At 43.1% G+C, this 27,297-nt stretch overlaps 1 protein-coding gene across 2 annotated transcripts; it reads right to left on the bottom strand.

The window, feature by feature from the left end:
* Window positions 1-1,124: 1,124 nt before the first annotated feature.
* Window positions 1,125-25,463, bottom strand: apbb1ip (amyloid beta (A4) precursor protein-binding, family B, member 1 interacting protein). Of its 2 annotated transcripts, XM_079576170.1 has the most exons (15): window positions 25,363-25,463; window positions 22,420-22,506; window positions 16,369-16,428; window positions 14,978-15,068; window positions 14,118-14,407; window positions 12,111-12,188; window positions 10,356-10,515; window positions 5,916-6,037; window positions 4,967-5,041; window positions 4,753-4,896; window positions 4,526-4,636; window positions 2,553-2,651; window positions 2,268-2,391; window positions 2,103-2,164; window positions 1,125-1,954 (listed from the first exon to the last, which is right to left on the bottom strand). In XM_079576170.1, exons 3-15 carry the CDS (start codon window positions 16,426-16,428, stop codon window positions 1,241-1,243), a joined length of 2,130 nt encoding a protein of 709 aa, XP_079432296.1. In that variant the 5' UTR covers window positions 22,420-22,506; window positions 25,363-25,463; the 3' UTR covers window positions 1,125-1,240. The 2 variants fall into 2 exon arrangements, with proteins under 2 accessions (XP_079432296.1, XP_079432295.1); XM_079576169.1 differs by lacking the exon at window positions 25,363-25,463 and having other exon boundaries at window positions 22,420-22,562.
* Between the last annotated feature and the right edge of the window lie 1,834 nt (window positions 25,464-27,297).

The following is a 27,297-nucleotide window of genomic DNA, read 5'->3' as shown; positions in this document are numbered from 1 at the left end:
GCCTACAGAGGAGTGTGTGGAGAGTGTGGGGAGAGGGAGTGTTGGGCCATCATGTACCCATCTTTTGGCCGAGGGTATTTATATCAGAAGGTTATTTTTTTTCTTTTACATTTGTGATTTAGATCTAACTACACTGCACTTATTCCACATTTCCAGTTTTGGATGTAATCAGCCATTGGTTGATGTGAAGGGTTGGTACAGTCTGAGTTGCCACACGAGATTCCAGCTCAAAAGTCCTGCGTTCCTTTGTGATCAGATTCAGAGATGTTTCTTTAAAGACAAAGCTGCCTTTTGTTGTGTGTATGTCTTTGAGTATATACCCAGCAGAGGGCACACTTTTACTAACAGTTTGGGAACCACTGGTCTTACTGACAAGTCCATGTGTGAGTGACTCACACATGACTCACCTTTCTATTTCTCTTGTCCTCTCCCTCCACCCCATTGCCCGACGACTGTCACTTTGGGAACCCCTCAGTCCAAGCCAATGATGTGTTTTCTCTCCATTTCTCAGATTAACAAAGGTGTCGGAGATGGACTTCAGTGAATATTGCTGTATGAAGATTCCTCAGCTCTTTCCAATTGTCAGGCTGCTCTTATTTTAGTTGTAAGAACATAATCTCAGAATGCAAAGACGGTGGCCTATTCCTTTAAATGAGTGACAGTCGTTGAATTCATTTGATGAGGCTCAAAAGTAAATACCAGTGCAGGTGATGAGGATTTGCTTTTATTAAATACAATACATGTTATTAAACATGATTTACTCTACAATGAAGCTCACACATTTGCTATAAACTACTCATATATGTATGTACAGATATGACCCAGCAACATACTGAATTTGTTTCTGGCTCAAGACATTTGTAGTACTAAACAACCATATATAAATATATACTTTTTGTTCTTTATTCTTATTTTTCCAGTGTCCAGTTGCACATTGGCCTACTGTAACAAGTAAAAAAACAACAACATGAGACCTGTTTTTGTGCTTTGGTATTTTACGTTTAAGAACAGATCCAGGTAATTGGTCTTAAAAATGTCTTTCTATTGCACAGCGAGACTAGAGAAATGCCGATCGGAGAGCTTCAACTATAGAAGATGAAATGACCAATTTACACATGACAATTGCAGTATGTGGTAAAGGGTTGCATAATACAGTTATTTGATTGAAGTCAACGTTGCATCGTAAGTGACAGTTCTTTTTCATGGCTGCAGCTCCTCTATTATGAACTTGATTCTGGGACTAAACATTACCCCGCTTTTTCCTCATGGCGAGCATCAGTTCTGACATTAAGTCCCCGTCCCCACTTCCTCCTCCTCCTCCTCCTCCCTGGAGGGACGGTGTAGTCCTCTTTGGCGGCGCCGGTGGAGTCTTCTTCAAGGACCCAGAGGAGCGCACCGCCAGCCTTAGACCAGCTGGTGGTGCCGGCATGGGGCCTGGTGGAGGCGGCGGAGGAGGAGGTGGAGGCACTCCTGTCCCCGTGTAGGCCTGCATGGGTGGGGGTGGCGGCAAAAATCCCGGGTCAGGGGGCGGAGGCGGTAGATCCAAAGCAGCTGGCGGAGGTGGGAGTGGCATGGAGTTTAGGGGAGGCGGTGGCAGGAAGGAGGCCGCGGGTGGAGGAGGTGGGAAGGAGGCCGCGGGTGGAGGAGGTGGGAAGGATGCCGCGGGTGGAGGAGGCGGGAATGACGCTGCAGGTGGAGGAGGCGGTAGGAAATCAGGCGGGGCCTCGTCGTTGGGTGGCGGAGGGGGCGGGGGAGGTAGGGGGCCTACGGAGTCGGGAGGTGTGGGGAATCGATAAGACGACGGCTGCCGGTGCTTTGGGGGCAGTTGGACAGAGTTCTTGGCAGCCAGCGGTGGAGGCGGAGGGGGAGAAGGTCCGGAGCCCGATGGTGGGGGAGGAGGGAAGGCGTGGCCTGAAGGTGGAGGGGAAGGAGGGGGCGGGATACCTCCGATGTTCTGGGACGACAGAAAGAAGACAAGAACTTGCTTTAGTGTTTATCTAAGTGAGTTTGATGAAACACTTGGCTATACAATGACAGCTTCAAACATGCTTTCATCATGTACCCTGGTATTGCATATACATCAAAATAAAGTGTCTCTGTACCTGTGAGATTGGTCGTGCTGGGGGCTGAGGAGCGTGCCCATTGGCCTGGCTCGGAGATTTGGCTACAAAGTAAAAATAGATGGCATGACTGATGATGGCTGAACACTTTACACATATCTGATGAAAGTACATGGAGCTGAATAATGAGATTATTCTGTGTTGTACCTTTAATGGTTGGAGATGGGGTGGACTGGCTGGAGCTTGATGGAGTGCTGAGGTTGGAGAACATGGCAGTGACAGCTGCTTTCTTCTCTGACGTTTTGTAGTTTTCATGCAGTGCAGCACCATACTGGGGGAACAAAGTCACCTTGTTTTTTGTTTTTTTCAGGTTTCAGGTCAGGGCTTTGTAAGACTGACTCTAATCACTTTTACTTCTAACTCCATTCCAAAACATGCTCTAAAATGTAGCAAAGTAAAAAAAAAAAAAAAAAAAAAGCAGGTTATATTTACCTTTGCAATGCGTATCCCCGTCACCCACAGCCTCATTGTCCTCTCGTCGTCACAACACAAATACTTGATATACTGGGAGTCCTTCTGAATCTGAGGATGCTGTGAAGAACATTATTCAGATGTGACCACAGTTAATCAGTCTCCTCACTTCTTTCATAACACAATAACACAATATTCACACAATAACCACCAGAGGGCAGCATGTCTCTAGCCTCAGCTTTCCAGAGGGCGACAGTGTGAGACTATTTCTAATGAGCTGCCTTTACAGCCCCCCCTCAGGTGATTCTTACGCAGTTAGAGCTTCTGTAATGACGCTAAATTTGTTTGTCCGTAAGTAGGTTAAGGTTTAAGTATTTATTGTGGCCGCAGGGAAATTTGAAGCAGTTTTGGCGAGTCATAAACCCTAATCTCCCAAACTCTCGCTTTGGCATCTGTGGCAGTTGTTTCCATTACATCATCATCAACTGTGGTGTAGTCTCATTACACCATCATTTTAACTTGCACTTGGGTAATATACAGAAGAAATATTCTGTAAAGTGTAAAAAATGCTATGTCAGATGTTTTGTTTCATGTAATACTCCCTAAATATTAATTTCCTTATAAAGCCATTATTTGAAAGCTCAGAACCTTCAAAATTCAGCACCAATTTGGACATGATTGGGGACCGGTGCCAGGGTAGTAGAAATAGATTGATCATAAAGCTGGTTTTAGCAATAGGATGTGGCATCCCAATCCGACATTGCGCCTGCTTTTTGAATGGATAATAAAATGACCACTTTATACTTGGATGAGTGCTTTTTATTCCTACGCAAATAAAATCTAAATGTTTTCACTACTCTACCCACTTCTGATGATGTTTAAATGATAAAAGCATAAAGCCATGATGCCGAGATTTCCGAAAGTACTTTTATGAAGCATTACGTAGAATCTTTAACTCGTTCACGGCCAGATTGTAACGCCAGGTTCGCAGCCACCATAGACCTTAGATCTTGGTCTCCTCACTCGTCCAAACTGACAGGCCATTTCCTCTGGCCTTGACCGCGGCGCCTTGGCACCTCGTCCTCCCTCGACGTCCAACCTTGAGGATTCTGTCTCTCACTCGCGACTAATTCACTTTCTGCGCCTCCCTAAGCTCTTTTGGTCCCGAGCATCTCCAGTCTGCTGCTATCTGCTGATGGGGGGTGTTTTGTGGACGAGATAGGAGGGGAAAGAAAGAAAAAGTGCACTTTCATATCCCGTATTGCGCCTCTCCGACTAATTTTTGATCATTTCGGCGGAGTCAGCATTTGAACTAAGTGACTTTTCTGTTTATCTCACTGATTCAACCTATGGGCATTGCTAACGCCGCATTACAGTAACTTTAACGCACGAAGGAAGAGTGCAAACTTTATGTAATCTGGATGCAGCAAATACACAGCGGTTTATCTTTGTGGTTGCTCCACTTACAGCGGGACATCAGCTTTTTGTTTCTGCTTTACTTTGACTCTAAGTGCTTTATTTTGATAACTCTTGTTGTTCATTAGAAGCAGCCTGCAATCGCTGAGTGTGGCTTTTAACACCAAGGGCCACCGCCGACTTTCTTCTTTTTTTATCATACACTTAAACGTAATAAAACGATCATTTGTCCATTTCACCACTTCTTCTTTCACTTCTTTAAATTCACCTATTTATGACAATGGACGTTTACTGTAATACGACGCAGTATTTATGGATGTTTATGAGAACATTCAAAATAAAAGGGAGGTCTGAAAGCTAGCAGACAAGGTGAACAGGTCCAATGCTGCTTTGGTCATTGAGTTCTTGTCTGTATATTGACAACTGATTGCATTATGTGTGAGGTTTATCCCTGTGGATCCCAGTGGATAAGAAGACTACTAGACGTGTCTGCGATCATATTTGCTCCGTGCACCCCAGTTTCAGCTTTTGTATTATGTTCCTAACTACATTTACAAATGCCTGGCGGGGACGGTTACCTTGAGAACGAAGCAGAAGTCCGTGGGGGCCTTGTATTTGCTCTTATAGTCCTGTCCGTAGTAGACGTTTACGTTGTCGAATTGCACAAAGCAGACCAGGTCACGGGAAGACTGCGGAGAGACAAACGGAGCGACGATAAGCCCAATGTCCAACACATCAGAGTGACAGGCCCTTTACAAAACCACGTCCCCCCCCCCTCCCCTCGCTCCTTGACCCCATGCCAGACCTTGGTCTTCCCTTTAGGCACGTAGTAAATTCCCGAGGCCCTCAGCTGGAACAGGCGCGGTTTCCACGACTTCTTGCCGTCTTCTTTGAGGTGCAGCACTCCCTCCAGATCCGGGACGATGGTGGAAGTGCCACAGAAGTTCTCCTACAAACGGCAAATTAAAGACTTAGTTCTGGAACAAATGAACACTGAAATCTAGTTTGTGTTTGAGCACCTTTATCAAGATCTCCTTGTCTTTGTCTTTCATGTCTTTGAGGGTTTTCCTGTCCTTCTTCCAAAGATAGAAGTTCTGAAATGAGATGTTGCATTATTGACACCCGCCCGTTTCTCTTTGCAGATTGGCCTGAGGCATTGGTTGAAGGATGGGTCAAATGCAGACTACAAATACAAATACAATAAAGCCTTCATAGCAATTATTGTCACTGCTTAAGGCTAATTACAAAAACAGTTTTGCTGTATGAAGGTGATGAAGAATGTAATTGAATATGATATGTTTTCAACCACATTCCCATCATCAGCAAAAAGTCTATTCAAAGCAATTGATTGCAAACCTCCTTCTATCCATCTTAAAGTGGCCGGCCTGTCATAGTGTGTAGCTGTTTCCATTCTCCCGGCTTTTTTATTCCCATAAATGTGGTGAACAAACCACAGGGAGGATTTCTATTTAGTTGCCTTTTGTCAAATGTAGAGAGTATAAATCGCGCTGGGCTTATAGAATAAAACAGATCTGTGTTTTTCTGGGGGATGATTGAGTACATTATATTCGTGGATACCTCCCCAGTTTCCATGTGGCAATCAGGCCATTAGCCCTCTGCCAACAGACGAAGTCCATTAAACCGTCTGAGATTACAAAGAGCTGCTATTATGTCAACAAACATGCCAAGATGTCCATGCCTTTTTTTTAAACTGAAATATCACAGCAGTGTATGTATATATGGCCTCCACCTTGAACGCTCGACATGTCATCATTTAGACAAGATTCATACACAAATGGGGCTCTGCCGGTGCTGCGCGGAGACGGATTTCTACGGACTGTGGCCAAAAATAATGCAGGGCCGAATCGCAGAGATGACGTACGAAGCTCACCGGTGATTAATCAGTGTTTACATGCTGACGTTGGGAAGCGGCGAAGTGTGCGCCCGACAGATGGAGAGCGGACCTACCTGAGGGTTTTTGAACACCTCGTATTTCTCCGGCATCTCTTTGAACAGGACCTGGTTCTCGCTGTCCCGGGTCCAGGCCAACAGCGGCTCCACCATGTTCTCGTGGTCCTCGAAAAAGCGCTCTGCAAGAAGCCAGGGACTGTATGTTAATGCGAATGACACGGTTTACAATGGACAAACCCGAAAGACAAAAGCAAAGGGATTGGTACTTTCGCCTGAACCCCGATTTCTATATTTCTACATACGATTTCTCACTTTGCAGTAACTTTTTACACAATGCTGTTACAAAGTTTTCCTACTCAGTCATTTATGGTGACGGTGTGTATCCAATATAAGCTTTCATTACTTTGAGGCAAGACTGGTTGAAGAAGTTTTCCAACTTGCAGTGTGCGTGCTGAGCATCAGTGAACCCATCTTACCAATGTCGTGAAAAAAAAAAAACAATCAGCACTCTCTGAAAATATGATTCAAACTTTGGCATTTCTTAATATAGGTCAGAGCCCACCGTTAGACTGACTGATGCCCCCTGCGATCCTTGTTTTGGCTCAAGGCGAGAGAAGCATAAGCTCAAACAGCCTATGATTTCTGTTTATTAAAGGCATTCCTCAAATGTCAGCGAGCAGTAAAACCTCGGCCTGAATGAGAGTGTGTACAAGTCCGGCACTTAGAGAGAACTTTCTCCTGCGGCACTCCAATCAATGCGAGCCATTACTGTAATTTCACTGGACATCACGCCACTGCCAACAACGAGGCTTTGGAAAATGAAAACCACCTCCAGTTTATTTCATTAGCCGCACTGTACACTATATCATTATGCAAACTACAGCCCACAAAGCATTTATTTATTTATCATCTCCTTTTTTTATCATTCACTCGCTGTGCCTAAAATATGTCGTAGCAGAGATTGAACAACAGTAGTTCTGATGCCACCCCAACTGGAGGGAAATTCATTTATCATTTATTAAAGCAACACCTCTTAGATTTACACATCGTCTGGATAGATTTAAAGCTGGACCATATTGTGAGCTCACCCACACTCCACCCTCACACTTCTCCATCACATCAGTAGCCCTTTTGAGCTCCGATTACAGGTCCCTCGCCCGGGCACAAACGGCTGCCAGTCTGTTCAGAGCCTATTACGGCCATTAAGCGTGCGGTGTGACTTTGCAGTTATACGGTGAGTTATAAGGAGTGAAAAACCTCCTTTGAGCTACATAAACCACATGGTGTGTTTGATGGCGTGGGTGGAGAGCACATGGCTGAACTGTTTGAAGAGGGAACTGTGGTTTACTTGACTAGACGTGATTAAAGGGTTAAAGTCGGTAAACAGTAGCCTAGGCTTAGGTTTACATTCAGTAACAAAGCAGATTGTAATGTATTGTTGTCAATCAAGGCTGGCTGCATGTGTGTAACTGCTATCAGCTTTTCAACTGGACTTTGAACTTGCGTTACACATATGTACCATGTGAATAATCTCCACTGATCTGAAATAAAATAGGAAGCTATATCGGAAATGGCTGCTTCAGTTGTCTTTCTGGCAGCCTGCGGTTCCCTCAGTTAAACAGTGTCAGTGTCACACTGCCGGTTAGTCAGCAGTGACACACAAACTCAACTGCTCCCTATCCATGAGTCACTTGACTAATGCGCTGAGCCACCCTTTAACTGGTGCTCTGTGTCAGCTTATAATCAGACAGTTAGACATGAGCTATCATTTGGATATAATAAAGTGATGACTGAAGGAAAAGAAACAAGCAAGCAACACATCCCCCCTTTTTTCCTTTTCTATCAGCAACACACACACTCAGTCTAGCCACTTGACCAAAATCAACTAAACATTCACTGAGTTGGATCATAAGTTGTTAAATTGGACAATGAATATTTATGATCAATTCAATTAAAAAAAGAAATGTGGTTAAAAAGATTTGAGTTAGTTGACTAGTTTATAGACAATACTGTACACACTTACACTGTGAATAACTTGGATGTAGCATCGCTATAGCTGCATGAAGTCTTTCCATTAAAACATTGTTGTCTCTAGAAGTCAATATTGAACAGTGGTCCATTTATTCTTTCCTTTCGCTATTTTCATTTTTAGTTTTGCCCTATCCTAAATATATAAGCTGGCTCCAAAAACCCAGCCAAACTGCTAGCATGAACGAGCTTCAGTTAGCCTGCACTGAACACTATGGGGGAAACCACCCTCACTTAGTCCATCACTATCCTACAGTCTATACGGTCAGGCCACCGCCCACAGCTCCACCTTGAAGGAACTACTGTCACCGACCTCGCCATGAAGAAGCTCCATGGTTCGTGGAGAAATATTGACTTTAGATCAAATAAATACAGATGTTTTTGACATAATGGATGTTTAAAACGGTCTTAAAAATCTTCATTTTAAAACAACCAACTTCTAGTACTACTACTACAAGCTACAACCACTGTACTACTATTCTTTTACTCATTTTACCCATAACGCTTTGGACCTAATGAAGGTTGAAAAGCGCTATATAAGTTGAGACCATTTACCATTTTACTCATTGCTGCTGCTTTGAACAGCTTTGTGCGCACTTTCCACAAAATGATGAATGAACAAAAGCTGAAGTGAGGTATAAGTCATGTTTTTGTCATTTCAGATGGCTTCCTGCAGATGAAGGAAAGATAGACTAATCCATGGCTTACCCTTTAATTTACAGTTTCGCCGCATAACTAACCAAATATAAAATGAACCCAATACGATTGTGGAGAAAATAATATTGGCTTATATTGCAGTTCTTGGAGAGTGTAATGACTTTAGCATGGGGTCCTCATTTATACGCTTCACGACAGACTTTAGTGGCTCCCTGTTGGTGATATATAAGACTGTCTGTGTGAAATAATGCATTCGCCCCATAACAATCTGATCAAGTTGTTAGCCGCGGAGAGAGCAGATGGTAATGTGGATCTCGCTGCTCAGGCGACGGATTGAGATCATAAGGCTTCCATTTCCACATGACAGTGAGGAGGAAGCAGCGGGAGCGTCCCGTGCATCAAATCCGCCCCACCTGTCCAGGGCCGCTTCTCACTTAGCGGGGGTCATAAGCAAGAGGCTGTTTTGGGGCCCACAGTTTTACAGCCTTCAATGGAGTGTTAAGATTGACTGTACTGTATTAGTGAACAGATGTCACGCAAATAAGTGTCTAGGGGGCGTCCCCTGCTTTGACTTAACACAAGTTCAGGTGGCAAAAATATTATTAAGGCAAATCAAACTGTAAAATTGCAACTTGCGTAGTTAGTTGGTAAAGGGATATAGAAACAAATCAAATTTTAGTTAATTTGACAATAAAAAAAATTATATCTCAAGATGCAATAAGCTGAGCTAGATTACTTCATTCGTACCCGGGGTTGGGCAGAGTAACCATTTTTAGTCAATTAAATTAGAAAATGATTGCTCAAGTAAAAACAACACTGCAAGTACTGAATAACTGAGTGTAGAATGTACATTTTAGTGTAGTGACATAAATTGAGAAACAAAACAAAGACGGGACCATACTTTTTCAATTATTATGAAGAATTAAGCAAACAAAACAAAAATTACACCTTTATGCATCAAAATGTATATTTTTTTTTTGAAGCAAGTACATACTTATAATATTAATAAGAAGTAAAAAGTAATGTTTGAGAAAACTACTCAAAGAAGTGCAGCTACTTCAAAAAGTTACTGCAGTACACATATTTGATGTAATGTAATGCCTCTGTCCGCACCCACAGGTAAATCTGTGTTGCAATTTTGAAAACGATGGTCCCACAACAACAAAAATAACTAAGTTACATAATCTCTAGACAACTATACAAGCAGGAGGGGGGGCTTGTAGAAACAAAGCTATTTATGGCAGATATTTCCACCGGGAGGGTGGGGGGGTTTGGGCGGTGCCTGTGCATTTGCCTACTCTGCTTATAGCCAGAACCGCCTCTGCTTCTTGTCAGGTCTGCATGTGTCTGTGTGTGTCTGTGTGTGTGTGTCTGTGTGTGTCTGTGTGTGTACTGTGTGTCTGTAGCTGTGTGTAGCTGTGTGTGTCCGTGTGTAGCTGTGTGTAGCTGTGTGTAGCTGTGTGTAGCTGTGTGTGTGTGTACTGTGTGTGTACTGTATGTGTGGAGCTGAGGTGAACCAGCTCTATGTTTCATATTGTGAGTTCACTGCTCTGCGGCTGCCACTGAGCCAATAAAAACGCAGTCTGTCATCGGGACATGAAATATTGCGCACTGCCTGTACACATACTGTCTGATACGGGGAACTGATGAGGAGAATACACAATATGAACAAAACACAACTCTATAACCGGAAACAATCACATTAACTGTTGACACTCTGACTCTCCTTAACTTTGACTCCTAATGAAGCAGCAGTGATTGAAAGTTTAGCCTCTGTCCTCGCTCTGTGCGGTGCAGTAGAGCATTACTAACCAAGCTGCAGCTCGTGGTTGGTCTCGCACAGGCTCCAGTCCACGTTGCAGTCGCAGTGGGTCTTCTCATACATGTTCTCCATGACCTCTCGCACGTTCTGCCTCTCATCCACCATCAGGGTCTTGGAGCTGCCGTCATTCATCAGCACCTTGACCACCAGCTGACACACAGACACATTGTTTCATCAGTCATTCAAATGAAAAGTGAGCGCGGATGCTTGGAAAACTTAGCCACACAAATGTTTCTCAGTCTTCCCGCCCTGGTGAAAATTGTAAAAATCTGTTGAGAGCTGTCCAAACAACATCAGATTATTTTGTTTGGATTTCCTGATTTGGGTCACCTGCGGGACAGATTGAACAGTCGACATATTGCGCGCAGCAGCAGGTGTCCCAGGAGTGAGACATCAGATCAAGTGCTGAAGCTTGTTTATTAGCCGGCTTGATTGCAGCCCGTGAGCGTTAAATTGCTGTTTTTGTATGCTAATTCTATAGCCCGGCTCAAAAAGGCATCCTCAGCATTTCCCATAAAACTACTCGGCCCAGCTTCTCCACTTCCACTTCTTTTATCTCTCTGCGCTGTTCGGTTTAGCTTTCTCCGTGTGGCTTCACACTCCCTCTCATCTGGAACAAAATCCAACTCTGGAACGCTGAGAACTTGAGGTCAAGCAAGTCGTGTGTCATAAAAATGAGATGGTGAGATGTTATCACAAGTGTGGGGCCACTGTTTTCAACCTGTGGAAAATATCATACTGGTGAGTGCGGTGAGATAAAATGCAAGAGTTTATGGCCGTTGTCTTTTTAAACAGACTGAAATGACAGGAGGAAAGGTTCTCATAGATTGCTGCATGAAGCTTCAACTTCAGACAAATGTTTAAACCATGAATGTGAGATGTAGCCCATTATATGAGCGATAAATTGTGTAAATATGTGTTATTAAAGATACTTTTAAAACAATTACTGTGATTACTGTGATTTTCATTTAATATTTGTCGATTTTGGTGGCATAAGACTTAAAATATTGTTATATCAATATATTCTTGCCTCAATATATCGAACAGTATTGTTATCATCACAGGCCTAATGATGAGAATCTCAGTATTTAAGTCTGTCTCAAATCAAAATGTTACTGAGTTGTAACATGATGTTTTTAAAAATGTAAAACCCAGTAGGAACGCAGAGGGCCCTGGTTTTCAGACACTTCACCCACCTCACTGATGTAATATGGTGTGTGAGTGGTTGTAAAGCAACACTGAACTGAAAATGAGCTATATAAGACGATCATTCTCATGAAAACGTATTGCTTACGGCACAGAGTGCAAGAGCAGATTTTGAAAGTGGAAGCTATCGTCTACACAAAACCACCGAGAGTGCACCTTCCTTATCTCCTTTCAAACAGATGTTCCTATGAAACTCAAAGTGCGCTGTGCTTCCCTAAACGCTGCGGCCACTGCACCGCTACATTGGGCTCTGGCTGCTTCAACGTTCCTTGAGGGGAACAATGTGGACTGTATGCTTAGCCTGCGTAGCATGACCACATGTCTGCGCTGCTTTGAACATGAGGAAGTGTCCACATATCACCAGAGAGGAAGCCGCACTGTGCCCTTCAGGATGTTGGCTCGATCCGATACCGTGATTCATGACTTGTTCAAAAAGAAGAGGAAGAAGGAACCACGCTATATGTCAGAACACTTGTGCAGACAGTACCAATAACTCACCGGCTCCTTAATGTTTGCATCATCTGACAAAGTTATCCTACCTTCTTCACTTTGGCCTCCTTTAGCTTCTCCAGAGCTAGCTTGATCTTCTCTGCCTTAATCTGGGCCTCGATTTCTTCCTAAAACGGATCACAGAGAAAAGTAAATTAGAAAATGAAAATACAAAGACTTTCAAAGTGACTGAACCGGCCAACAAAGTAGCAAATGGAATCATATTTGGAGTTTGTGGATATCATATTTAGAGAGTGTTGTTTTGCATAGCCTAAAAATGGTTTTAAGTGTTTTGTCAGGGTTAAACCAGAGGAACCAATGTTTTTCCACAGATTAAGGACCAGGGCTTAAAGCAGTACTAAGTGACTCATGCCCCCAGTGGCCATAAGCGCCACTGCAGGTGTCGTAGCATGTTGCGTGTTTTACTCATTCATTGTCCGTGAGATTAAATACTACGCTGACAGAAAAGACAAAGGGAGAGAGGGATATTGTACATCCAATTACACAATGGAGAACATTTATTTCACTCAAACGTGGCTGTAAATACTGTTTAATTCACGCTAGCCCACAGTTAGCTTTGCCCGTTAGACTGTTATTTCTTCTTCGTGATTACATTAGTGTGTATTGGCGCCTCCGACCCGGTGCAGGGAAAGTTGCAATTGCGGTTTTCTGGCCAGAGACACCAGGGGGAGATGAAAGACCCCCCCAATCATCCCATTAACACTTGTATTACCCCCTGAGAGACTATGAAAAGGATTTATTAAGATAAACAAGTTACTTAGTATTGCTTTAAGTTAGAGGTTGGGGTTAGGGTTGAAGGATTGATGTCACACCCTTGAGTGGAGCACGACACGGGACACGTGAGCTGGGTTAAGGTTGGGATTTGGGTGTGGGATCAGAAGAGTCAGCGAGTACGCAGGGAACAGCAGCACGTGTCTGAGTCTGGAAGGACTGCTGTTCCTCAAACCTCAAAGGTAAAAGGACAAGTTCCAACATCCAGAGAAAACGGGTGGGACATTCTGTCATTCGTTTGGTTTAGAGTCGGGATAGGTGTGCTGATGTGTGATCTGTTTTCCCATTGTCATTGTGTAAACTAGAAAGTATTTATTCCACAATGACTATTTATCCACTAGTCAATATGAAAAACTCATTCATCACCGCCAAGCGTTCAAGCTGTCACCTGCTATGATTTGATTCGGTTTGAATTTCCTCTTATTCTACCACACGGAAATTTGCTAATTTCACCCGGGACGCTGCCTAATCTCGCGGCCTTAAATGAGCAGGAAGAGGATCACCTGCTCTGCGGCCCTGGTCTTATTCACCGGAGATACCCTTACAGTAAACCTGCAGACAGTGCAACTTTTGACGAACCTGCGCGCCTCTACCCAACAATGACGCATTCTCCTTTCTCCGCACAGCTGGTGTTTCTAGCATGAGGTAAAGCGCCCTGCTAAAGTAATAAGGTCCCCGTCTGGCTGGCCCCCCTCTCGCACTCTACTCTTCCTCAGACCTCGGCCATTGATCTTGATGTGTTCCAGACAGACTGTAACTGTAACACATGCCCCGCGCGCCGCCTCTTTGTTCAGGAACAGCCCCGAGATCAATGTCCAATTCCGAGAGCACCTTTTTGCAGACGTAAAATCAAAATGTACGGGGTCGGGAAGTGATGCCATGTTGCAGCAGTTTCCTGTCACCCGAGAAAAGCAGCACCAGTAAAGAAGAGATTGGGAAAATTACAGCCGGTCTAGACTCTGGGCTGTATTTTAATGTAGGTGCCACTCACTGAGATCTAAAAATATGCTTCTCTTTGGAGATCTAAAAATATGCCAGAAAATTGGACATTCAAGTCATATGGAAAAGAGATTTTGACAATAAATTCTAAACAGCAATTCCTTTTTTTCCCCTTTTCCCTTTATTGTGTCTTGAAATTTCATAAAAAAGATTAAAGCTGCACTACCCAAGTTCAATGACAATGCACTCTTTCACCGTTTACAGTGATTTTTCCCCTTGGAAGTTTTATTTTCTCCAGAACAAACACACACCGCACCCGTCCTCACCTTGCTGGGCTTGGTGGACTGTGGAGGAGGTAGTGGCGAGGTGGTTGCTGGGGTGCTCACGTTGCTGCCGCCGCCGCCGCTGTGTGGTGGCGGGGGAGAGGGCAGCGAGGGTGTGGGAGAGGGGAGCTCCGGCACTGGGCCTCTGGGTGCCGGTAGACCCGGTCCGGTCGCAGACGGGGAAGCCAGACCCTCGATCTCCGCGGCCAGCTTCACCTCGGACGCGTTGAGGTCGGCTATCAGGTCGTTCATGAGGGCGTCCAGGTCATTGTCCTCCAGCTCGTTGAGGGATTCTGGGAGAGATTTCATCCAAAGATAGAATCATTTGACCGTAAGACTGCGTGATTCCTTTGCCAAGCATTTCATCAAGTTGACGCGACTGTTGTTTTTAGCACTCTAATGAAGTTATGTCAAACAAAGCACAATCGGCAAAGTCGTACAACGCACTGATTTGCGGACTGTGCACAGCCATGAAAAGTACGGTTTGAAATCGAACTAATTTACCACCTGATTGCTTTAACACTGTCACATGAGATTGTGCTTGTGGCAAAGTGTACATAAAACTATTATGAATGAAAATTGCAGCGGGGAACGGGGGAAATGAAGGGAAATGACGGCTAATGAAAGCAAACGCCGCGACCTTGCTTTCGGGTTATTACTCCTTGTTTTCCGTCCCATAAGAGCAGGCGAGAGAGTAAGTGCGTAATTAGCCGGGTGACCTTCAAATTTATCTCTGATCAGAGCCCTCGCGGTGGACGCCCAGACCGCTCTTAGATCGCGTTTCCCCGCACAAGTAAAGCGTTGTGCCGGTGAAGTTGCTTGACTTGAATTCTAAATGTCAACATGTTTGAGTGTCGAGTCACCATTGAGGTCAGTGAAGCCGATGGAGAAGTTGATTTCCTTATCAGCGCTGGGGAGGGAGGGAGGGGGAGGCTCTGTGTTTTCTCCAAGACTCTGGTAGAAAGAAACAAGAACATACAGTAACAATATTATACATGGCACATAAGCTGGAGGAGGAAAGTTTGTGTGTCTTTGTTATGACTGCTGCCCATTCAACACAACCCACTTTGGAACATATAATACACATGGAATGGACATAATAGGCCCCATCATCCACAGAACTGCAACATGTCGTGCATCGATTTTGTGGCGAATGCTAATGAGACGTAAGTTAATAGCACCAACATTCATACAGAAATGATGCAAGCTAGCACAAAGCTCCCATCTGTTCTTGTAGAGAAGTAATCCAAGGCTAAAATGGAAGTGATTGAAACCAAATGGGTGGCTGCAAAACAACATCAAAGTGATCAGCGGGACTTTTCTTCTTTTTTTTTTTTTCCCTTCTTCCCTCCACAGCGAAAGTGAGGTCTGCAGCAGGCTCCTGACCCCATCTAGCCCTCAAAAAGAGCCGTGTAATTTATCGCCGCAGAGGAGTGAAGGGAGTGTTATCCCCAGCGCGTCTGCTGCGGCTGCCAGTCCCGACCCGAGTGATAGATGGAGGCTTTTAGTGGCTCTGTCATGTGGCTCGATACGAGAACAAGTCTATTTAGGTGTCGCGGGAAAAAAGGTTACAAGGTCAAATGGACGTGTAGCGCATTAGCGGCCTCTGAAAGCGACTGCGTTCATTGCGACGTCGGTGCGGTGATAAATATTTACATTACCTGAACTTGAATTGAAAGAGGCGTGTCTGCCTAATTGTTTTGTGTTGCTTTTCCTGATGTTGCAAGTGGCTCTCCTCGGTGTTTGTGTTGGAGAATGTGGTTTCATCTGGCCGTGCGTTAAAGTATCTTCACGTCAAAGCCTGCGGTTGCTGCGATCCAGGGATTAATTCCAGTGTAAGCAGTGTCATGTTTTGGAAATGAACATAGGGTCCTTTACATATCTGTTGTTACATGTCATAGACTTGTAGCAGCAAAATATACACTGCCTAACCAAAAAAAAGGTCACATGCTCTAATACTGTATTGTGTTGGACCGCCTTTAGCTTTCATGTCAAAAGATTCGAGGCTTGCATTCATTTTTCACTAAGATCTTGTATTGATGATGGGAGAGAGTGGCCACTGTGCAAAGCCTTCCTCAGCACATCCTAAAGATTCTCATCAGGGTTAAGATCTGGACTCCATGTGTGAAAACAATGCCTCGTGCTCCCTAAACCACACTTTCACTGTCATCTTGGAATAATATGCCCGTGCCAGCAGGGAAGAAGAAATCGATTGATGGAATAACCTGGGGGCTGGTGTTGTGAGAGCGCGTACCTGTGTGAGGAGGTCCATCTCCCCCAGCAGGTCGCTGAACATGGCGTCTATGTCGTCCATCTGCGGAAAACAAACACAGTCAGACAATAGCCACGTGAGAATGTTCATTGATTAGCTTCGGTTGTCGCGGTGACGCTGGAGGAACGGAGCCGCTGGGTGACGTGTCTGCATGAGTGCGTGTAAATGTGTCGCCTCGGGCGCCGTTTCATCTGCAGCACAAGCACGCTCCCTGGTATTCGCCTGCGCCACGACTTGTCACATCTTGCTCCACATGAGGAGTTCGGCCTCAGAACTATGCGACTTTTGTACAGTTTCACACTGAAAACACATGGTTGTCCCACTTTCTTTCTCGGATCCAGTATGCTCAAGACTCACACATGCATGGAATAAGTTTAAAGGGGGGGTAATCTGCAAAATCGAGCTTCAAGCTTTACATCATGTTATGTCATTCCCTCATTAAAAACATGCCTGAAGTGTTGCCTTGGCACATTCACGTATTTTTGAGTAATCTGTAAAAACTCTGATGGCAGCCATTTTAGGGATAGGTTTGCCTGAGTCCTCCTAGGAACGCCCCCACCTCCTGGAGACGCCTCCGAGCTTTCATCACCAGCCGAGTAACCAACCACTGCTCCTCAGCAGAACCCCCTCCCCACTGATGCCACAGACAGCGTGTGGAGGGGGCGTGTCGGAAAGAGTCAGAGGTTCTTAAAGAGACAGAGGCCTATTTCAAGACATTCGCTGCAGCCATTTTGAGAGAGCAATTTTACACAAGGCAGTTATTCTAATTCACTGCATTTACAGACCAACAGAAGGTTTCATCATCATTGTATATACCCCCTCTTTAAAGCCTCTCTTCCTTTTTTACATCTTATTGAAATTAATGTTTTTTAAAGCATCAACGATACTCTGTACAGAAAGCATAGAGCCTACGTGTCTGCATTACTTTATAGCACCAACTTTTAAACTCAAGACTGCAGTTCTATTTGTCACTGAGAGCTCAGAAATTGATTAGTAAAAATGCTGATGTCCGGGATAAATGACCCATTGGCTGTTTCCACTCTGCATGCTTGCATACTGCACTTGGCCATAAATCTCACTGCTCCAGCCCTGACTTAAGTCTGCCATATTCTGATTTATACGGGCAAATGTAACCGGCGATGTGAAAAGTCAGCAGTCCGGTGGAATCATTTCGGTGCTCCGGGTGTTACTCGACTTTAAAACATGCGAATAGTGGATATTGTCAAAGCCGCGGGTGGGATTTGCATTTGATTCTCCAATAATAAGAGAATTATAATACATTTTAGATGCATTTTCTTTCCTGCCATGCAGTCAAAACCGTGTCTGCATTTGGCGTCGGTCAATCATGAGCTGGAGTGCAGTCTGTCAACGTGGACAGACAGTCGACATCTGGGAGCGGAAACATGCTGCTCTGATTAACACACAACTAAAGAGCAAAGCAATTACAGCCGCAATTATCACTGGCAATTACACGAAACTGAATACTCAATGGTTACCGGTGGTTTCAAAGTCACACTGTGGTATCATTTATGCACTGAAGTCCAATGCGGAGAACTGTATTTAATTATAGATGCAAGGAGAAGTTAAAGTTTTAGCTTGCACTTTCACATGGAAGAATGAAAATATCTTAGTTTCGGCCTCAATCTCAATTTAGGGTATTTTTTTTAATGAATTGTGCAAGACTGACTAGTGAGACCTGAGAGTTTAGACACTTTGCATGGCTATGTTATGTTTTAAGATTATGGAGAGCCCTAATATCTAGTCATACTAAACAACTCAGTATAAATAAAAGCTTAAAAAGAATACCAAATACTTATTAGAGCTGAAATGAATGATCTTAAAAAGTCTTCACAAACATCTCTAATTCTGTGTGAAATGATTTGGGTGTTTTCTATATTAGACCTGGCTAGAGTTTTGTAATCATCTACTATTTATAAGGCTTGGGTTACACCATAATGCGCAAGATGGAAGCCTCAGTGGTTAGGCTAAATTCGTTCTCATCTGAGCTTTTTCTGTTTGCTAAACCAGAGCACCCTCACAATCTAATAACTGCATCTTGACTTCTCTTCCTTGCTAAGCCACGGTGCATTAGTAATAAAAACATTTTCCATTTCTCCCATGATTCTTTAGATTTGCTCGCTGGACGAAATTGAATCAAAAGTCGGTAATATTCCCAGGGGCTCGACCTCAATCACGATTTCAACTGATAGCCTTCCAAGCGAGACACAATGTACGCATTTAAATATGATCAATGTTTTTCCAATGTCCCACAGATGGGCTCGTGAATCATAGATGCAGAGATGGTATTTTCCATATTTGTCACGCTCCTCCCTTCCACCCTCCCCTGCTTCTGAAAATGGTATGCCCCTGGCAGGAAGCGGTAGAGGGTATGTACTTCCTGTGTTGAAACGCGTGCCGGAAATGGTGACATGCACCCAGCACCTGCTCCTGTTGCCTTAACCCTCGGCTACACTGACCCAGTATATGCTGTGGTTAAAGTGTGAACTTGGGCGACAAAGATGCACTCTGCAAACATGCAAATGAAATATAGATGGATTTGGACAATAAAGATCGTACGGATGAATTCTATTTGACCTAGACATAAAACATATCACTGCTACATCAGAGTGACCTTTTCTCTTGAAACATCGGTTGTATAAGTTGCCCACGCTCAGTGAGGTTGCGGCATTCTCTGGTTAAGGGTTCAAAACAGGGACAACATTGGTTTTGTCCTTCAGTATTATATCGCTAAACCGGAACTTTGAGACAAAAGGCGTTTGCATGCTGTGCATCTGATTCATAACACGTCTATCCATAGCAAACCAGCAGGCGAGATGTATAATATATATATAATATAATATATAAACTCATCCCAGTGAAGAACCGGGGAGTAAGAAATGTGTTAGGAATGAGTTTGGAGCACAACTTAAAATTTAAGATGTATATGCGCTCCCTTTTTTACATTATATCACTGTAGGGATCGGTCCTGATTCATAAGCATTGCATCCTTGCTTTCCTTTGAAATTAGTTTGTATCTCAAAACAATTTTTCTTGCTGCTATGACTCAGGCTCAGATGTACTTTAATATCTCTTTTTCCTGTGCCACATGTTTACCTTGTATTATGACAACGGCCTGCGCCCCTGCCTGTCATACAGTCACACTGGGAAAACGTTAGTGTATGGGACAGCTCACTCGCGTCCGGGGCTTTTGGCAACTAATGCAGCTAATGGCACGTGTCCAAGTCACAATAGACCTGTCAGTGCTGGATGCTGAGCTCTGGTTTGGGTTAGAATAAACAGCCTTAGTGATCAAAACTAAAGGCCATTATAGTAAAATGGGCCCAAAATCCACGTATGGAATCTATCAACTCATGGTGCTGTGATGTCATGTGCTTTCTGAAACTGACAGTGGAACAGCCTTTAGATTCTGGCAGACTAAAAGGGTAACCTCACGTGGATCTCTAAGCACAGGGGGCAATTCTGTACTATGTGTGACAAGTGTGGATTGCTTTTAGGTGCACAGCTAAATTATTGTGGTCTGCATCATTACCTTGCCAGCTCACTTTTAAAATTTAAATTTATGCATTACATTTTAGCTTATGTACATACCAATCAGTATATTGCCTTTAGAAGCCTCATTGAGATGATTTAGACAAGTGTTTGTTGTTGTAACAAACCTCCTATGGCAGTGGGCAGAGCCAATGAATCCTAAAGATGCAGCAGTGTTTGGAGAGTGAATGAAACTACAATCTCAATTGAGCCAAAAAAAAATTATATCTTTGGCCAGGGGGAGCTTAAGGTGTGGCTCAAATCTTAAGCTCAATATTTCTACACTTGATTAACCCCAATAACAAGCACTTTGGTGTGAGATAGAGCTGGTATTAAGGTTCCAAGCCTGTTGGTGCACGTGACTGTGGGTAAAACCTGTGATAAATGCAGCTAGCTAAGCGTTTCACTGCATTGACCCTCAACACTGCGTACACTTCGATGTGTGGCCCTCGATGCAGAAAGTCTGGACACCCCTCGCTTATGCCAGGAGGCTGACGTTAGGAAAAAATTTAAGTAATTATTCAAGTTTATGCTCAGTGCTCATGTTTAATTTGTCATTTTACAAAACCTTTTTTGGTTCATGGAGTTAACTAATATTCACAAGGAGCACTCAATACAAATATATATATCACCAATTAACATTTAACATTTTTAAGGATGAATCTTGGACCATTCCTCTTTACAAAACTGCTGTAGTTCAGTGAGATTTAGGGGGTGTACTTACTTATTCCACGCTATCCTGTGGAATATGTGGGTGGTATTAGTTTAAGCAGACACTGTTTACTCATTCTTATGATTTTGATGAAGATCAGACCACATTTTACGACCAATTTAGGCAGAAATGTGAAAAATTCCAAACGGTGTACTCACTTTTTCTTCCCATTATAGTATATTATGGCAATAAGTATGACTAAGACACTGTCACTTTGTACTACGCCGATCACTTCTCCCTATCTCTTGACAAAGGGGGCAGGATGTTGTAACTGGTGGAAGTTCATGGGTTCATGTTTTGTTATATATTTCGAGTTTATCTTAGTGATTGTACATTTTACTTTCAGCATCTTGTAAGTTTTCTATAACTTTATTTATCATTTTCACAAGTACCAGTTTTGCTCGCTGTAAAAAGAAGACTCACAGCTATGAAAACAGTATGGACCCTCCCAGTAGCCCTACTAAACTCCATCCACAGCCGTCAAAGGGAAGAATAGTCAAATAAAAATACATCACTGCCTCTTTGCACAATATTATTTTTCGCTTCAGAAGCCACTCTGAAAATATGTGATTTGTCAGCGTTCATAAATATTATTGGAAACGGTCAGGCATGAGACGTGGCATTAAGCCAAAGCCGCACAATGCGCTGTAAAAACACGGCGTTTTGCAAGTGGCTGCGAGGCGCACTCTGAGGGGCATTCCTCTATGAAAAGCACTTTTCAAAGTATTTGAGGTAATAAAAGCCAGACAGCAAGTGCAAGTGGTCGGATATGTCCAATAGAATATGTGGGCGCAAATTGCCCCTGAATGGAGTTTTATGCAAAGTTGTGGCAAATGACTCAACTATCACCATTAGTACTTTCCTGACTACTCCTACTACTACCACTACTGCAGACTGCATGTATAAGGGGACTGTTGTGTCCAGTAGAATACATGTGCACAACTTAATACTGAAATGATTGTTGGTAAGATATGGAATTTTACAAGATCACTTGTCACTAATATCAAGAAACCAACAACAAAAGCTGCTAAAAGTATAAAAAATAGAATATATTTGATGTGTAATGTCTCCGCAAAGAGTACGTTTGCAGTTTATCTAAGTCACAGATTTCACAGAAGTCACAGTTTGAGATGATTTGCAAAAATATCCCCTTTATCAAGAAAAATATGACCGTTTCCTTTTTGTCACTACTATTATTACTGCAAACAGTATTTGTAACTACAGCCACCATTTATGCAAATACACAAAAATGATTGACCACTACTACTAAACACTACTACTTTCAAATTCCTTACAAAGAACTAAAAGAAAAACCAAAATGTTTCTCCGCTCCAGTTCAGTGTGTTCAAGCCTGGGCGTATTCTGCTGTAGAAAGTCGGCTCCTTGGGGCATGAAAATTGCATAACCTGTGATCATGTCAACCAACACAGCGCCTTATTCTCTTCATAAAGCTTTCTGAGGGAATTAATTTTACCAGTGACAATCCAGGGATACACTCAAATGCTACATAAATCCCTGCTTAACCGTTGAGAATGATTGTCCCCCTGAAATTAAACAGGGGCCCACCCATTGGAAAGTATAGGCTTCTGATCATTCTAAAATACACCTTATGGGTATTACCATTATAATTACGACGTCTATCTAAAAGAAAACAACTTATAACCATGTGTTTTTGAACTATGTGGCGAAACACTACATTCTTAATAAACACAGTACAATAACAAAAAATGCTTTTACCGTTAACTAACATAAAATAACATTTAAAAACTCACCTTTACAAATGGTGCCGTCAATGCGCGAGAACTTCAGAGCAGAATCCTCATTAGTTAACCATTAGTTCCAAATAGCGGCGCGTTGGTCTGAAGAAACAACACACGCAAACAGAGAAGAACAGAAAGGGTGTGTAAATGTAGGTTTCATCTGCCTCTGTGACTCTTCCTGCTTTATGCGGAAGTTCACGTCTAGACCTGCCATTGCATTCCTCCTCAGAGAACTCTGCGCACTTTCACAACACCGTGCGGGCCACCCCCTGTTCGGACATAGAAGTATAGCCTTATCTAGTGACGGGATTTATGGCTATTTGACAGGGGCCGACTCTTTGCAGACAGTTCATTTGGAGTAGACTGATATTGGTGGAGATTGTGTTTAAGATTTGTCTTAAAATGGAGATTCGGTTTGTATGTTAAACATGTCCGGAGCCAATATTATTTTAGAGAACAAACTAACTTGAACTAAACTAATACAACAATGCAGTTTGCAGAAGTCTACTCTGAACTACAGTGAACTACATTAAAATAAAACATTAAAACACATAAAACATCTGGTTAGAATTGCTGTGACAAACCATTTTTAGTGTATAAAGCTTTAACTCATGTCGCCTCCTCTGCCATTATCCTGCTTCTGGAGCTTGTTCTGTTACATTTGCTGTATCTAGAAATACATTTAAAAGAACAAAGTCTTCACACATCTATTGAAATAATTCACATCAAGGATTCGTTCAGAATATCAAATTTGGTCAGAGACGCCTCATCCCTATGCGTCCCGCACGGTGAAAAGTGCTGAGGATATGGTGAGAAGTTCTGAATCAGCAGAGGAATGTCGAGGGTTAATAATTGACCTCTCTTAGACTGATTTACGGGCGCTCCTAAAGAAGGCAGGGGCAATGTGGCACGTCACGCCAATGAGGGAGACATGACTGCTGCTACACTTCGCCTCTTTAAAGTAGGAGGAGAGGAAGGTACAAGAAAGACACAGTTAAAGTAAGTGGAAAGTTAACTGCAGATAGTTTAAGAGCCAAGTTTAAATGGATTCAATCAGCTTAAAAAAAAAAGAGTTGTATTTCACATGTTTAAATACAACTCTTTTCACGCATGTGTAGTGTCAAAAACTAAGCGGCCGTGACTTCTCCTCATGTGTGACTGTAGAAGTCTGTTCTTGTTTTAAATCAGGAAGGAGTGTGTTAACGCACTGATGTGGTGCAATATGTAGAACAGAGAAGAGGGAGGGCGCTTATCTGACCACACGGACTCAACCAGAGAGGCAGAAAACGCATAACTCACCAACAAACCAGCAGATTTATAAAAGTATGTATGAAAGTTAACAGCCTGGTCAACGCAGCATTGTAAAGGTCCTGTTTGATTGTTTGATAGCTGACAGCATCCAAGCAAATCACGAGTGCCATATCAAATGCAATTTTAGTCTCGAACTCACGTCTGGTGATGGTTTATGGACTTTAAAAAATGCAAGTTTTCTATGCAACAAAATAGATGGAAACATGATGATGGAAGGGGCAATGGAAAAGGTCAAAGCGAAAACAGAAAGAAAATTTCAGTTCTGCTTTCTCATTATATATATGTTATATATATATATATAAATCTCTCATTTATTTAACCAATGACTGCAAATTAATGTAACGCATTACTATGTTGAACCAACACGGGCTTTCCTTGGAAACAGGAAGCACTCACTACTTAATCACCGTGACTTTGGTGTTGTGAAACTTTGGAAAACATTATTTTCTGTTTGGGGCTGACCCAATTAAAGCCACCTGAGCCGGTTTTTAAGTAGGTAAACATTTGGTTCGGTTGCTGTTCTTAACTCGTTGCGCCCCCGTTCCGATGGGAAAAGCAGACCACCCTCTTAGTGGTAAACTTCTGTCATCGTGCATACGCCAGTGGGCCGAAACTAAATAACCTTGAGTGTGTCCCAGCGCCTTTCAGATGCATTAAACAAACAGGGCCCGCCGCCATCTTTCCTTCACTCTCACTGGGGTTGACAAACATACGCGGGTCTCGTGAACTGGACCAAGCACTTTTTCAAATAAATACCTTGATTAAATGCGCTGGAACTTGGCAGCAGTAATGGCAGATTTACTGGAGTTGTTGTGTCTTTGCCGCCACTTATAGAACCCCATGAGGGTGGTCCGAAGTGGTAATAATGTTCTATAAATAGGCCCCTCCAGACATATTCAATCAAGCGCTATGCACTAAAAATAACTATGAGCGAGTTTAATTTGGAAACGGGCTTGTGACAGCACTTGTAATGTCAGTGCAGGGACATTAGAACCTGGAAAAATCACCTAGCTCTAAAATACAAGTATTTGTGTAAGCTCTCTGTCATCCAAGAGTTTTCCATTTGCACTAGTTGTCAAGAACTGAAGAGATTTTGCCGCTTATTCAAAAAACATTCGTCAGAGCTTTAGGTTTCTGCAGATTTGCAAACCGGTTTTCGAATGCACCTGACGAGAGGAGTTGAAATATATGTTTTTCAGCTCCATGTCAGTCCATTAAGACGTCTAACTGTAACGTACTAATATGTACTATTATTAGCTCAAATCAAATTAGCTTCACACCCTGTTTTTGATGTTTTTACATTAGCGAGTGGGCTTCTGCACCATCAAAACACAAGCGTTTTTTGTTCTCTCATATGGCAAAGTGAGTTGCACAAAGGACATACTTTTTAACTATTAGTATAGCCACAATGTCTGAGTGCTTTACCACACCTTGAAAGGGCTGGTCGGATTTGGTGGCACTAAAATAAAATGGGGTGATAATGGTAAAAGCAGTGGAGACCTTGAGCCTGGCACGTTTGATGGGATGTAGAGGGCCAGACGACAAGCTGCCACTGACGATGTGAGGAAGGGAGCTGGACTGGGGACCCTTTGATTTGTAACCTCCTGGCAAGAGTTATTGTTGTTGATGTGTCAAAACACTCACAGCAAGTAGGTCCCAAATGAGTTGAATTCCTGGACACTGCAGCGTTTTTCTAGATGGAGTTCGCATCTCTTTGTGTCTGGGTGACTATCCTCCGGGCTCTCGTTTCCACCTCCAATCCTGGAAAGCATGCACAGGTCAATCCGCCCGGTAGTTACTCCGGCTATGAAAATCTGGCTCAAAATCTAAAGGTCGCCTCTTGTGTCGGCCACAGCTCTTTACAGGATGCCCAGAATAGATACATTAGATTAGAGAAGCATGTTAGAAATAAAAGGTGAGAAGTAGAAAGTAGCAGTTATTGTGTGATGATATAGCAACATCAACATACTCATTTTGTGGCGTGTACAACGAGATAACAAATAAATATAAATTCAACCTCTTGCTAAACTGTATATGGCCTAAACAAATTGGGACCAATGATGATCCCTGCGGAGCTCCACTGTTTCACCAAAGAACAATTTCAAAGCAGTACTAAGTAACTTGTTTACCATAATAAATCCTTTTCGTAGTCCCTCTGGAGGTAATATAAGTGTTAATGGGATGATTGGGGTCTTTCATCTCCCCCTGGTGTCTCTGTCCAGAAAACCACCAATTGCACCCTTGCTGCCACCGGGTCGGACTCACCAACACACAAATGGAATCACGAAGAAGAAGCTAATAGGCTAACGGGCAGAGCTACCTGTGGGCTAGCGCCACTTAAACAGTATTTGCAGCCAAGTTTGACTGAAAAAAATGATCTCCATTGTGTAATTGGATGTACAATATCCCTCTCTCTCTCTTTGTTTTTTCTGTCAGCGTAGTATTTACTCTCACGGACAATTAATGAGTAAAAAAATGCAACATGCTATGACACCTGCATTAGCGTGTATGGCCTCTAGGGGCATGAGTTACTCAGTACTGCTTTAAGGCTACACTTAACATGGGATGATGTAGATTCATTAAAAAAAGTTCTCATCATTGTTCTTTTACTGACACCTGGTGGCTGGAGTCAATTCCAACTACAATTTCAAGAATCCCTGATGCCTTGGTCTCTTTCTGACCTTTCCTGGAGATATCGGCTCACCCACAATTTCCTCAGCAAACATATCACCACTTCAAGCTAACCCAATGTTATTGCAACAAGATCAAATTCTGTAACCTGTGCACTCTGAAACCTCATCAGTTGTAACCACCATATTCAATCGCCTCCAAACCAAACCCAAACACATTATCGCTCCCAATCTTCTGGTAAAGCCCCCCCTGTGGATCTGCGGTCCAGCCTGAGCACAAATATTATGGACCACGGCTTTCGCGCATTCCTGGCCGGTGCCGCAGACGCTTGACCTGCGCGCCTCTGTCCACAAGGCTTCACTCCTGCGTTGACAAGGCCAGTAAAGACAAGAGAAAAAGTCTATGTCGGGCAGCTGTCCCAACACTCCGGATGTGCTCCAGCTAAGTACACCGTCACTCCGAAATGAGAAGTGGCAGTCACCAAGGGAGAACAAAGGAGTAGGATGTCAGGGTCTACACTTTGAACAGACAATATATATATATATATATATATATATATATATATATATATATATATATATACATACAGTGGGGGAAAAAAGTATTTGGCCAAAATCCGATAGAATGTTTTATGTGAAAGTGATCAAATACTTTTTTTCTCCACTTCTCCACTGTATATATATATATATATATATATATATATATATATATATGTATATATATATATACATATATATATATATACTAAAAACTCTTCCTCACCCTCCACGGGCGGTCTCTTTCTCCTCTTGCTCAGGCCTGGGAGCTTGAGGGTTCTGCGCAGTATCTTTGCTGTTCCTAGAACTGCACTTTTCTGGACCGAGATGTCTGATGTATTTCCCGGGATCTGCTGGAGCCACTCCTCCAGTTTGGGGGTCACTGCCCCGAGTGCTCCAACGACCACGGGCA

Source organism: Gobius niger (assembly GCF_951799975.1).
Source record: "Gobius niger genome assembly, chromosome: 18".
NCBI classification, from domain to species: domain Eukaryota; kingdom Metazoa; phylum Chordata; class Actinopteri; order Gobiiformes; family Gobiidae; genus Gobius; species Gobius niger.
Note: the sequence above shows the minus strand (reverse complement) of the source record. Positions and strands in the feature narration are given on the sequence as shown.